General features: G+C 42.9%; 1 protein-coding gene across 1 annotated transcript in view; it reads right to left on the bottom strand.

Annotated features, from left to right (window-relative positions):
* The window catches only part of eys (EGF-like photoreceptor maintenance factor), a gene marked incomplete at its 5' end in the record, with an annotated part of 444,052 nt that overhangs the window by 153,885 nt on the left and 274,968 nt on the right, over positions 1 to 15,199 (bottom strand). Inside the window, 1 exon segment of the mRNA XM_082972800.1 lies at positions 13,863 to 14,513. Within this exon segment, the coding sequence (XP_082828926.1) occupies positions 13,863 to 14,513 (651 nt within the window).

Genomic DNA, 15,199 nt, shown 5'->3' with positions numbered 1-15,199 from the left:
ACTATGAGCTATATTTTCAGAGATGAGTCAAAATGAAAGTGAAATGAAGGAAATGAAAAAGGAAAATGTTGCTAGGCAGTTATCTAACACAGTGACAACAGTGAACTGAAATGACTGTATCCAGTAGTGTCACTGTTTGAACAGCCACATCTAACTACAAAAGGGCCCCCCTTTTGAAAGCCCTCGGCTCAGTCAATTAGGTCAGCTAACATTCTTTAGATTGCTTAGTTAGAGGCCAGCTATCTAAACTTGTTGTTATCATGGTATCATGAATTACCGGCCGGGGGTCCCCCATTGATTTTGTTTGTCAGTCTCACTCAGATATTATATTAAAAACTGCAAACATTTCTCTACACCCTGTAAAACAGCACATTTTCTGATGGGGGGAGGGGGGGTGGATGTGGGTACGCAGCCTCGTGAGCAGATTGTTTGCGGCCCCTACCCCCATCAAAGTTGCTAACTAGCTGGTAGGCTATAAAGGTCTGGGCGGACACCACACGACATATAAAATAGTAACACTGCTAAGCCTCTCACATTAAATGACCATCTTTCCAGGAGTTTGTTGTCTTGCCAACGTAGTTGTGCGCAGAAGAAACGATGTGGCACAGACAAGATTCTTCACTTGGTCGTGAGGATTCTCCATACCACGCTGTCTCACTAAGACAGTGATGTGATGATGTGATTAGGTTTAACGTAGCTACAACGAGCTTTGGCTCAAAGCAGCCTCAAAAATGTTTTCAGTCAGACATTCATGCTTGACAAATACAGAGTTGAAATATCTAGCCAATACATTTTGAATTGAATACATTTGCGTGTAAAGAGCTTGTCAGAGCTGTAACAATTTGACAAGTACAGACGCATACTAGTAGTAGTCATCGCTACTACTCAAGATCTCATTGGCTATTGCTGATCACCGTTCTGAAATCTTGTAGTTGCATATCTCACACTACAAGATCATTGCAGACTTTGTGCCGATAAAATCAAAAATGTTTGAAAATATCAGGCCGTCTGGGACTGCTTAAAGACGGGATAGGTAGCACACAGATCAGTTCACATTAAATGTTGCTGAGTAGTCAATGACTTGGGGATTTTGTTTCTGATCTCAAAATCCCGTAGTGTACACCCGACTTTAGGCTACTTTGGTAACTTGCGAGGCATGGAAGACAAGAAATTGCGAGATACAGATTACCAAGACATTCCCTCACGTTGGCCTGCCTGCCCCTCTTCTCTCTCCCTCGCGCTGGCCTGCCTGCCCCTCTTCTCTCTCACTCGCGTTGGCCTGCCTGCCCCATCTTCTCTCTCCCTCGCGTTGGCCTGCCTGCCCCTCTTCTCTCTCCCTCGCGCTGGCCTGCCTGCCCCTCTTCTCTCTCCCTCGCGCTGGCATGCCTGCCCCTCTTCTCTCTCCCTCGCGCTGGCCTGCCTGCCCCTCTTCTCTCTCCCTCGCGCTGGCATGCCTGCCCATCTTCTCTCTCCCTCGCGCTGGCTCACCTGCTCATGCTCTTCGACAGAGATCTGTATATAATGACGAGATGCGCATGTCTCCGCCAGTGGTGGGAAAAGTACCCAATCGTCATACTTGAGTAAAAGTAAAGATATCTTAATACAACATGACTCAAGTAAAAGTGAAAGTCACCCAGTAAAATACTACTTAAGTAAAAGTCTAAAAGTATTTGGTTTTAAATATACTTAAGTATCAAAAGTAAATGTAATTGCTGAAATATACTTATGTATCAAAAGTAAAAGAATAAATAATTTCACAAATAATTAAGCAAGCCAGACAGCACCATTTCCAGTTTATTTATGTATTTACGGATAGCCAGGGGCAGACTCCAACACTCGGACATCATTCACAGACAAAGCATTTGTGTTTAGTGAGTCCACCAGATCAGAGGCAGTAGGGATGAACAGGAATGTTCTCTTGAAAAGTGCATGAATTTGACATGTCCTGCTAAGCATTCAAAATGTAACGAGTACTTTTGGGTGACATGGAAAATATATTTAGTAAAAAGTACATTATTTTCTTTAAGAATGTAGTGAAGTAAAAGTAAAAAATTGAAATTGTAAAGTACAGATACCCCCAAAAACAATTTAAGTAGTACTTTAAAGTATTTTTACTTAAGTACAATACACCACTGGTCTTCTAACAATGGAAGTTGTTGTCCCAGAGGCGGGAAGGCAGACAAGCTTAGGTCCAAAGGCTTATTTTGGACATATTTTGGCGAGAGTAAAACCTCTCACTTTGCCTTTTACTCCCTGTCTACACTAATGATGCGAGTGTGTGTTCAGTCTTTGGCCTGTTGTACAGTCTTCGCTCGGTTTCTTGTAGAATGTCCTAGCCTATTCAGTGATGATAGGCCCTGCTTTACTGAAGTTGCAAGACATTGCAAGCCAAGAAATTGCAAGATACAGCATTGCATTGTGAGATATCGTTTTTGATTGCCGATAGATAGGCTGTCTGGTGGCTGACCTGCCTATACTGATAGATAGACCTAGTACACAGTTCTGACTGTCTGTCTGGTGGCTGACCTGTCTATACTGATAGATAGGCCTAGTAAACTGTTCTGACTGTCTGTCTGGTGGCTGACCTGTCTATACTGATAGATAGACCTAGTACACGGTTCTGACTGTCTGTCTGGTGGCTGACCTGTCTATACTGATAGATAGACCTAGTACACGGTTCTGACTGTCTGTCTGGTGGCTGACCTGCCTATACTGATAGATAGACCTAGTACACGGTTCTGACTGTCTGCCTGGTGGCTGACCTGCCTATACTGATAGATAGACCTAGTGCACGGTTCTGACTGTCTGTCTTGTGGCTGACCTGCCTATACTGATAGATAGACCTAGTACACGGTTCTGACTGTCTGTCTGGTGGCTGACCTGCCTATACTGATAGATAGACCTAGTACACGGTTCTGACTGTCTGTCTGGTGGCAGACTTGCCTATACTGATAGATAGACCTAGTACATGGTTCTGACTGTCTGTCTGGTGGCTGACCTGTCTATACTGATAGATAGGCCTAGTACACGGTTCTGACTGTCTGTCTGGTGGCTGACCTGCCTATACTGATAGATAGGCCTAGTACACGGTTCTGACTGTCTGCTCCTACAACTGACTCATATGAACTGTTTGAACAGCCACATCTAGATACTGACTCATATGAATGGTTTGAACAGCCACATCTAGATACTGACTCACATGAACTGTTCAAACAGCCACATCTAGATACTGACTCACATGAACTGTTCAAACAGCCACATCTAGATACTGACTCACATGAACTGTTCAAACAGCCACATCTAGATACTGACTCACATGAACTGTTCAAACAGCCACATCTAGATACTGACTCACATGAACTGTTCAAACAGCCACATCTAGATACTGACTCACATGAACAGTCACATCTAGATACTGACTCATATGAATGGTTTGAACAGCCACATCTAGATACTGACTCATATGAATGGTTTGAACAGCCACATCTAGATACTGACTCATATGAATGGTTTGAACAGCCACATCTAGATACTGACTCATATGAATGGTTTGAACAGCCACATCTAGATACTGACTCATATGAATGGTTTGAACAGCCACATCTAGATACTGACTCATATGAATGGTTTGAACAGCCACATCTAGATACTGACAAATAGGAATCATATGCTCATTAATGAGATTGGTGGGGAACTGATGAGCGTGTGAAATAGAATAACTACCGTCACCTTGTGTGTGTGTGTGTGTGTGTGTGTGTGTGTGTGTGTGTGTGTGTGTGTGTGTGTGTGTGTGTGTGTGTGTGTGTGTGTGTCTGATGAGTGTGAGATAGAAGTCACCCAGTCAATTACTGTCACCCATAATGTGTTTCAGAGAAGGAGTGCTGATCTAGGATCAGGTCTCCCTTGTCCATGTAATCTTACTCATTTTTATCTAAAAGGCAGAACTGGTCCTAGATCAGCACTCCTACTCAGAGATGCTTTATGAATATGGGCCCTGCACTCTAGCAGAGAACCTGCAAATCAAATCTCCCAGATAACCTGCACCTCATATGTCTCCCTGATAACACAGAAGCCTAATCAGTTTGTCACCTGAAGACAGTTATTGATCTCTGCAAAATGAAAATTCTGACCTTTCAGTTGCTATTTTTTATTATTAATACCTTTAATCTAACATCCGTTCCTTTACCATCTAACATCCATTCCTTTACTATATAACATCCGTTCCTTTACTATATAACATCCATTCATTCACCATATAACATCAATTCCTTTACCATATAACATCCATTCCTTTACTATATAACATCCATTCCTTTACTATATAACATCCATTCCTTTACTATATAACATCCATTCCTTTACTATATAACATCCATTCCTTTACTATATAACATCCATTCCTTTGCCATCTAACATCTATTCCTTTACTATATAACATCCATTCCTTTACTATATAACATCCATTCCTTTACTATACAACATCCATTCCTTTACTATATAACATCCATTCCTTTACTATATAACATCCATTCCTTTACTATATAACATCCATTCCTTTACTATATAACATCTATTCATTTACTATATAACATCCATTCCTTTACTATATAACATCCATTCCTTTACCATCTAACATCCATTCCTTTACTATATAACATCCATTCCTTTACTATATAACATCCATTCCTTCACCATATAACATCCATTCCTTTACTATATAACATCCATTCCTTCACCATATAACATCCATTCCTTTACCATCTAACATCCATTCCTTTACTATATAACATCCATTCCTTTACCATCTAACATCCATTCCTTTACTATATAACATCCATTCCTTTACTATATAACATCCATTCCTTTACTATACAACATCCATTCCTTTACTATATAACATCCATTCCTTTACTATATAACATCCATTCCTTTACCATCGAACATCCATTTCTTTCCCTCCTTTTTCCTTTTTTTCCCGATTAATAATTGGTTTTACATCCATTCTTTGAAGTTGCAAAGAAAACATGACTAATTCACTCGGCTTCACTTGTGTATAAAATTAATGTTTTCAATTTTAATAAAAAAAATAGGAACAAAAATAAAATAATTAATGAAATCTCTGTTTTTGAAAAGATGTGGTTCAATATTTAGAATAATTTATATTCATAAAATTATAAACTGGTAAAGTCTTGAGAGAACAATAATGAATTCCAAATACTCTTGCTCAAAGTGCACTGATACTCAGTTTTATTTGGTACCAAAGGAATGAGAAAAAGAAACATCTAGGATGATTAATGAATTCAACTCAGTGCATGACTGCGTCTGAAATGGTACCCTATTCCCTATATAGTGCGCTATTTCTGACCAGAGCCCTATGCGCCCCGGTCAAAAGTAGTGCACTGTATAGAGGGCATAGGGTGCTATTTCAGACACAGCCCATATGCGCCAAAATGTCTGATCTCGCATCGATAGAGATACATTAACTTATGACTCAGCAAATTAGCTCTGCAGTTGAACATTGACTTATTGACATCAGTAGAACAACGTGTTCAATCAGCTGATGTAGAAGATAGGAATACAATGAAAAGGCTATTAGCACAATAGAGGATAGCATCAGGATGAACATCAGGGACATCACAGCCCTTCATCTGGCTACAATGGGCTTGCAGTAAAGTATAAAAAAAATAATTGTCCTTTATTTAACCAGAAAATACACATTGAGGTGAACATCTCTTTTTAACGTGATTCCTGGCCATATAACAACACACAGAGACACATTGAGGTGAACATCTCTTTTTAACGTGATCCCTGACCATATAACCATGGTGATTGCCTACGGAGCTGTGAAGGGAACGGCACCTCCATACCTTCAGGCTCTGATCAGGCCCTACACCCAAACAAGGGCACTGCGTTCATGCACCTCTGGCCTGCTGGCCCCCCTACCTCTGAGGAAGCACAGTTCCCGCTCAGCCCAGTCAAAACTGTTCGCTGCTCTGGCACCCCAATGGTGGAACAAGCTCCCTCACGACGCCAGGACAGCGGAGTCAATCACTACCTTCCGGAGACACCTGAAACCCCACCTCTTTAAGGAATACCTAGGATAGGATAAAGTAATCCTTCTAACCCACCCCCCCCCCCCTTAAAAGATTTAGATGCACTATTGTAAAGTGGTTGTTCCACTGGATATCATAAGGTGAATGCACCAATTTGTAAGTCGCTCTGGATAAGAGCGTCTGCTAAATGACTTAAATGTAAATGTAAATGTAAATAACAACACACAGAGACACATTGAGGTGAACATCTCTTTTTAACGTGATCCCTGGCCATATAACAACACACAGAGACACATTGAGGTGAACATCTCTTTTTAACGTGATCCCTGGGTCATCTAACAACACACAGAGACACATTGAGGTGAACATCTCTTTTTAACGTGATCCCTGGGTCATCTAACAACACACAGAGACACATTGAGGTGAACATCTCTTTTTAACGTGATCCCTGGCCATATAACAACACACAGAGACACATTGAGGTGAACATCTCTTTTTAACGTGATCCCTGGCCATATAACAACACACAGAGACACATTGAGGTGAACATCTCTTTTTAACGTGATCCCTGGGTCATCTAACAACACACAGAGACACATTGAGGTGAACATCTCTTTTTAACGTGATCCCTGGCCATATAACAACACACAGAGACACATTGAGGTGAACATCTCTTTTTAACGTGATCCCTGACCATATAACAACACACAGAGACACATTGAGGTGAACATCTCTTTTTAACGTGATCCCTGACCATATAACAACACACAGAGACACATTGAGGTGAACATCTCTTTTTAACGTGATCCCTGGCCATATAACAACACACAGAGACACATTGAGGTGAACATCTCTTTTTAACGTGATCCCTGACCATATAACAACACACAGAGACACATTGAGGTGAACATCTCTTTTTAACGTGATCCCTGGCCATATAACAACACACAGAGACACATTGAGGTGAACATCTCTTTTTAACGTGATCCCTGGGTCATCTAACAACACACAGAGACACATTGAGGTGAACATCTCTTTTTAACGTGATCCCTGGCCATATAACAACACACAGAGACACATTGAGGTGAACATCTCTTTTTAACGTGATCCCTGGCCATATAACAACACACAGAGACACATTGAGGTGAACATCTCTTTTTAACGTGATCCCTGACCATATAACAACACACAGAGACACATTGAGGTGAACATCTCTTTTTAACGTGATCCCTGGCCATATAACAACACACAGAGACACATTGAGGTGAACATCTCTTTTTAACGTGATCCCTGGCCATATAACAACACACAGAGACACATTGAGGTGAACATCTCTTTTTAACGTGATCCCTGGCCATATAACAACACACAGAGACACATTGAGGTGAACATCTCTTTTTAACGTGATCCCTGGGTCATATAACAACACACAGAGACACATTGAGGTGAACATCTCTTTTTCAAGTGATCCCTGACCATATAACAACACACAGAGACACATTGTGGCAACACTTTGCCAACAGTTATAACACGTTATTACATTTACAATATCTTATGATACAGATTATAACATTATATTAGAAATATTTAACTATGTATCTCTATGTAGCACATGTTTAACTGATTCAAAATATATTTAGTCGTGATCAGTATTTAGTCCACAGGGTAAGTGGGAGCCCCAGTCAACCCCAGCATGTGTTTTATACCTACTAACCACAGGGTCAGTGGGAACCCCGGTCAACCCCAGCATGTGTTTTATACCTACTAACCACAGGGTCAGTGGGAACCCCGGTCAACCCCAGCATGTGTTTTATACCTACTAACCACAGGGTCAGTGGGAACCCCGGTCAACCCCAGCATGTGTTTTATACCTACTAACCACAGGGTCAGTGGGAACCCCGGTCAACCCCAGCATGTGTTTTATACCTACTAACCACAGGGTCAGTGGGAACCCCGGTCAACCCCAGCATGTGTTTTATACCTACTAACCACAGGGTCAGTGGGAACCCCGGTCAACCCCAGCATGTGTTTTATACCTACTAACCACAGGGTCAGTGGGAACCCCGGTCAACCCCAGCATGTGTTTTATACCTACTAACCACAGGGTCAGTGGGAACCCCGGTCAACCCCAGCATGTGTTTTATACCTACTAACCACAGGGTCAGTAGGAACCCCAGTCAACCCCAGCATGTGTGTGAGGCTGTGAGCCTCAGAAGCCATAGAAATATAGTTACTAATAGAATGGTTAAGGGTAATTCCACGGTAACCAAGCGCAGATGCAAAGTTTGGTAATAGAATGAGGGCACCAACAGCACAAACTGTCATTCTGTTACCAAACTTTTCATCGGCACTGTTCTTCAAGTACATTTTCAGTGGAAATTGTTAAAAGTGGTACTTGTGCATAGAGTTGTATGGTTTGTTTAACAGTGCAATCATTTGATTTGTTTGATATACATTTTAAAGTGAAAAATCGGATTCTTAGCGTCACTCTATTACCTTGGAATTGCCCATAAGCCCCTCATGGGTATAGTCAATACGGCTGCCGGTCCACAAATTACAGAAACGTTGAGTTGAATGTGGCTCACCGTTCTAGTAATTATATTTCTATAGTACTAACCCTACTCAGTACCCTAGCCTGTGTACAGGCCTCGGAAGCAGGATTGGGGTCAATTCCATTTCAATTCCAGTCAATACAGAAAGTAAACCAAATTCCAAAATCCAATTTTTCCTCATGGAAAAGCATTAAAGAGAATTGGAATTTCAGTGAACTTTTTGAATTGACTGAAATGTAAATGGTATTGACCCAACCCTGCTCATAGGACAGTGGCTCTAGTCAGTATGTGTCAGTAGCCAGTATGTGTAGTAAGACAGTAGACAGCTCTAGTCAGTAGCCAGTATGTGTAGTAAGACAGTAGACAGCTCTAGTCAGTAGCCAGTATGTGTAGTAAGACAGTAGACAGCTCTAGTCAGTAGCCAGTATGTGTAGTAAGACAGTACACAGCTAGTCAGTAGCCAGTATGTGTAGTAAGACAGTAGACAGCTCTAGTCAGTAGCCAGTATGTGTGCTAGCCAGGGAAGACTAGAGAGACCTCTGTGGCTGTCCCCATAAGAGAACCCTTTTTGCTTCCAGGTAGTACTCTTTTGGGTTCCATGTAAAACCCTCTGTGGAAAGGGTTCTACATGGAACCCAAAGGGTTCAACCTGGAACCAGAATGGGTTCGTCAAAGGGTTATCCTACGGGGACAACAGAATAACCCTTTTTGGTTCTAGATAGAACCTACAGTCAGGTATCATTAGAGTTCTGATTCCTCTCTCTCTAGCTGAGAGGGGAAACTCTGCCCTTCCTCTCCACCCTCTCTCACATCTCCAGGGTCTCAATTTCTCTATCGCTGTCAAATGATAAAGGTTTGCAGTAGCAGGGTGGTAGTGGTGGTGTGGGGGATGGAGGAATTCGATAGAATCCAAAGAGTTCAGAGTAGCAGGGTGGTAGTAGGTGGGAGGTGGGGATGGAGGGGTCAGACACAGAATCCAATGAGTTCAGAGTAGCAGGGTGGTAGTAGGTGGGAGGTGGGGATGGAGGGATCAGACACAGAATCTAAAGAGTTCAGAGTAGCAGGGTGGTAGTAGGTGGGAGGTGAGGATGGAGGAGTCAGACACAGAATCCAAAGAGTTCAGATTAGCAGGGTGGTAGTAGGTGGGAGGTGGGGATGGAGGGATCAGACACAGAATCCAAAGAGTTCAGAGTAGCAGGGTGGTAGTAGGTGGGAGGTGGGGATGGAGGGATCAGACACAGAATCCAAAGAGTTCAGAGTAGCAGGGTGGTAGTAGGTGGGAGGTGGGGATGGAGGGGTCAGACACAGAATCCAAAGAGTTCAGAGTAGCAGGGTGGTAGTAGGTGGGAGGTGGGGATGGAGGGATCAGACACAGAATCCAAAGAGTTCAGAGTAGCAGGGTGGTAGTAGGTGGGAGGTGGGGATGGAGGGATCAGACACAGAATCCAAAGAGTTCAGAGTAGCAGGGTGGTAGTAGGTGGGAGGTGGGGATGGAGGGATCAGACACAGAATCCAAAGAGTTCAGAGTAGCAGGGTGGTAGTAGGTGGGAGGTGGGGATGGAGGGGTCAGACACAGAATCCAAAGAGTTCAGAGCGGCAGGGTTGTAGGGGGTTAGATAGGGATGGAGGGGGTTAGACAGAATCTGGCATCTGCGATGTGAGTACCAAGGTCATCCTCTCATTTGCAGCGAGGGTTAAAGGTGATCACGGGCAAGCTTTGGGATGATCAACGCCAAGCTGCTCGTATGGATCCTTTCATTAAACGCACTATGAATAATTGACATCCTTTATAATACTAAATATGTCTGTCTGTCTGTCTGTCTGTCTGTCTGTCTGTCTGTCTGTCTGTCTGTCTGTCTGTCTGTCTGTCTGTCTGTCTGTCTGTCTGTCTGTCTGTCTTTGTTTCTCTCTCTGTGTGTGTTTCTCTCTCCCTCCCTCTGTTTCTCTCTCTCTCCCCCTCTGTTTCTCTCTCTCTCCCCCTCTGTTTCTCTCTCTCTCTCTCCCCCTCTGTTTCTCTCTCTCTCCCCCTCTGTTTCGCTCTCTCTCCCCCTCTGTTTCGCTCTCTCTCCCCCTCTGTTTCGCTCTCTCTCCCCCTCTGTTTCGCTCTCTCTCCCCCTCTGTTTCTCTCTCTCTCCCTCTCTGTTTCTCTCTCTCTCCCTCTCTGTCGCTCTGTTTCTCTCTCTCTCCCTCTGTTTCTCTCTCTCTCCCTCTCTGTTTCTCTCTCTCTCCCTCTCTGTTTCTCTCTCTCTGTTTCTCTCTCTGTTTCTCTCACTCACTCAACTGGTGTTATGGGCTACGTCCCAAATTGAACCCTAGTCCATATAAAAGTGTACTACTCTTGACCAGGGCCCACTATGTAGGGAATAGGGTTCCATTTGGGACACAGTCATGGTGTCAGTCACTCAGTGTGGATTACTATTTTTAATCCTAATTCCCAATTTGTATTAAATCTTCATTCCTCTGAGGCCTTTGGTTAAAAAGAGGAAGTGATCCCAAGAGGGGCTGTAGGCTACAGAGGGAACTACTGAGACAGTGTGGAGAGTTACAGTATATCCTTTTCACATGAATGAGCTGAGCCTAACCGAGCCAAGCTCTCCTGTGCTGGTTTGGAAACGTGCTGGAAACGTGCAGGAATGGACAATGTGAAAGGAAGATATTAGAGTAAACACAGTAGGCCTACGATTCGAGTGGCATGATAGTGTGAAAAGGGTGAAATAGGTATTAGAGGCCTACCTTTCTCACAGAGGAACCCAGATAAATGTCCATACTAGTACAGAAGCATACTACATAGAAAGCATGCCCAATACAAAGAGCTCGGAATTATCATGTTTCATTGGTAGCACTGGTTCTTCTATCTTAAAAAGTTACGAACACCACATCATTTTTAATTTGTAGCACTGGTTCTTCTATCTTAAAAAGGTAGGAGCACCACATCATTTTTAATTGGTAGCACTGGTTCTCCTATCTTCAAAAAGTTAGGAGCACCACATCATTTTGAATTTGTAGCACTGGTTCTTCTATCTTAAAAAGGTAGGAGCACCACATCATTTTTAATTGGTAGCACTGGTTCTCCTATCTTCAAAAAGTTAGGAGCACCACATCATTTTTAATTTGTAGCACTGGTCCTTCTATCTTAAAAAAGTTAGGAGCACCACATCATTTTTAATTTGTAGCACTGGTTCTTCTATCTTAAAAGGTTAGGAGCACCACATCATTTTTAATTTGTAGCACTGGTTCTTCTATCTTAAAAAGTTAGGAGCACCACATCATTTTTAATTTGTAGCACTGGTTCTCCTATCTTCAAAAAGCTAGGAGCACCACATTTACATTTACATTTAAGTCATTTAGCAGACACTCATCATTTTTAATTTGTAGCACTGGTTCTCCTATCTTCAAAAAGTTAGGAGCACTACATCATTTTTAATTTGTAGCACTGGTTCTCCTATCTTCAAAAAGTTAGGAGCACCACATCCTATTTAATTGATAGCACTGGTTCTCCTATCTTCAAAAGTTAGGAGCACCACATCATTTTTAATTTGTAGCACTGGTTCTTCTATCTTAAAAAGCTGGGAGCACCACATCATTTTTAATTTGTAGCACTGGTTCTTCTATCTTAAAAAAGTTAGGAGCACCACATCATTTTTAATTTGTAGCACTGGTTCTTCTATCTTAAAAGGTTAGGAGCACCACATCATTTTTAATTTGTAGCACTGGTTCTTCTATCTTAAAAAGTTAGGAGCACCACATCATTTTTAATTGGTAGCACTGGTTCTTCTATCTTAAAAAGTTAGGAGCACCACATCATTTTTAATTTGTAGCACTGGTTCTCCTATCTTCAAAAAGCTAGGAGCACCACATTTACATTTACATTTACATTTAAGTCATTTAGCAGACACTCATCATTTTTAATTTGTAGCACTGGTTCTCCTATCTTCAAAAAGTTAGGAGCACTACATCATTTTTAATTTGTAGCACTGGTTCTCCTATCTTCAAAAAGTTAGGAGCACCACATCCTATTTAATTGATAGCACTGGTTCTCCTATCTTCAAAAGTTAGGAGCACCACATCATTTTTAATTGATTGAGACATTGGCCTACATTGTGGGCCTATGTGAATTCAAATTAATTTTGAAGCACATCTCATAAAGAAAAAAAATACTTTTCTTTTCAATATCACTTTTTATTTCTTTCTGTCCCACCAAATGTTTACAATTACTGGTAAAGCTACCAGGTTGTTAGGGCGGTATGGGCAAAAAATCTAATTGCGATTTGACTTGCGATATAGATCAAAACACTGGGGTAAACGGTTTGAATCCTAGAAATAGAATGATCATTGTAATTCTATAGTTGGTGTTGTTTGGCATGAAAACACATGATAAAAGCCAGGTAGGAGTTATGACAGGGTAGGAAGCAAAGTGTTTGTCAGTGTTTCCCAGGGGACCCTAATCACATTTTAATAGATGTTATATTTTGACAAATATTTTAAAGAATAGGCTACCTGATTCAGAACATGCCATAGCACAAACAATATGCTGATCACTACTGGTACCAATCTGTATTAGATCTAACGTTTCCTTTGCCCCAGCTAGAGCATTTAGCTAAATGGCATTTAGCTAGTTAGCGATTAGCATTAGCATTATGTTAGGCACATGCTAGCTACCGTAACTAACTAATTTGCATTTTGCACAGAGCAAGATACACAAAATTATAGTACAACATAGAAAACATCTGGATTCATATGTAGAAGCAATGTGGAAAGCAGCATCATTCTTGTTTTGGTAGAGTGGATAAATTGACAGCATGCTGAGAGAATAAACAGCGTGGAGGAACTGTGTACTGCCTGCTTGAGTGACGGAGGCCGGGCTTGGTGTGTGTGGTCCGAGAACAGAAAGCAAGCAGCCGCAGAGGGAGAGAGAGGACTCTATGGCACTCGGAGGCTGCGGTAAAGCGAAGCTTAATCATTACAACAATTATTATCTAGGGGATTTTAATTCTAGGCAGACTGGTGTTCCCAAATTAAAATTCCAGGTCGCACAGCAAAATATTTAGGAGCATATCCGACCAAAGTGGATGCACTTTTAGTGCCAATACACTGCTTTATTCTACATGTATGCTACCTAGTGTAAATAGTATGTAACAGAATCATAGAGACCTACCTTTCTCACAGAAGCGTCCAGTGAAGTGTAGGGGGCAGTCGCAGTAGAAGGACAGAGCTCCACTGGGCCTCTGCAGCTCATGGCAGGTCCCACCTTTAAGACAGAGGGCAGCATGGCAGACTGGTGGTGGTGGTGGCTGGGTGGGAGCTGTTGGTGGCTGGGTAGGGGCTGGTGGTGGGGAATGGGTAGGAGCTGGTTGCCAGGGACGAGTAGGAGCTGGCAGCGGTGGCCGAGGCCAGGTAGTGGCTGTTTGCCAGGGGTGAGTAGGAGCTGGCGGTGGTGGCCGGGGCTGAGGCCGGGTAGTGGCTGTTTGCCAGGGCCGGGTAGGAGCTGGCAGTGGTGGCCGGGGCCGAGTAGTGGCTGTTTGCCAGGGCCGGGTAGGAGCTGGCAGTGGTGGCCGAGGCCGAGTAGTGGCTGTTTGCCAGGGCCGGGTAGGCGCTGGTTGCTCGGGCTGGGCAGGAACTGGTTGCCAGGGACGGGTGGGAGCTGGTTGCCAGGGGCGAGTAGGAACTGTACCTGGTTTCCAGGGACGGGTGGGAGCTGGTTGCCAGGGATGGGTAGAGACTGATGGTGGCCGGGTAGGAGTTGGTTGCCTGGGACGGGTAGGAACTGGACTTGGTTGCCAGGGACGGGTAGGAGCCAGTTGCCAGGGGCGGGTAGGAGCCGGTTGCCAGGGGCGGGTAGGAACTGGTGGCGGTTGGGATGGTGGTGGCTGGGTCCATACAGAAGTGTTGGCTCCTGCTGAACCTTGACCTCTCAGAGTGGTGGCAGATTGGGTGGCCCATACAGATGTGTTGACTCTGGGAGTGGTAGTGGTGGATCTGGTGGTCCAATCATATGGACTTCTAGTGAAGGCATCTGGGGTACCTGGTGGGGCCCGTCGAGACCTGGAATAGTAATAATAGAATGCATTAACTCACCAAAAGAAAGGGAGACTTTACATGAAGTATACAGTATAAAGGACTCTAACTCTATAAGTAGGTTAGAAACTGTTCATTATTCGTTTATAGTCTATATATCTACAATAAACAGTTGAAATTGTGTGCTTGTCACTTAGCCTCTTGCCAAGGAATACTGAGCTTAAGGCTGCACTGGCAGTATTAACAGTATTACTCAAAAGCTGTACATATCTTCATGTAAAACGTTACCAGAAAATCAATTGGCATTGACCAGTAGAGTGAAAAACAGTTTTGAAAGGGCACACAAGGTAGCACTCTGTTGAATCCAAATCTAGATTTAACACAGCAAATACATAATGCAGTGATGTAGTGATATCAATAAAAACAACCAAGACCACTGTCCTGAAAATAGGTTTTGTGATAAACAACTCCTAACTGTCTGTATACAGGCCCTCCATGATATACGTGTTAGTCATGAGATGATCAGTGTTTTCTGCCTCCTAGTAACAGAGGCATCTTAAAACATTCATGCTTTAACTG

Source organism: Salmo salar, chromosome 01 (genome assembly GCF_965601325.2).
Source record: "Salmo salar chromosome 01, fSalSal1, whole genome shotgun sequence".
Lineage (NCBI taxonomy): Eukaryota > Metazoa > Chordata > Actinopteri > Salmoniformes > Salmonidae > Salmo > Salmo salar.
This window is presented reverse-complemented; position numbering and strand designations above follow the sequence as displayed.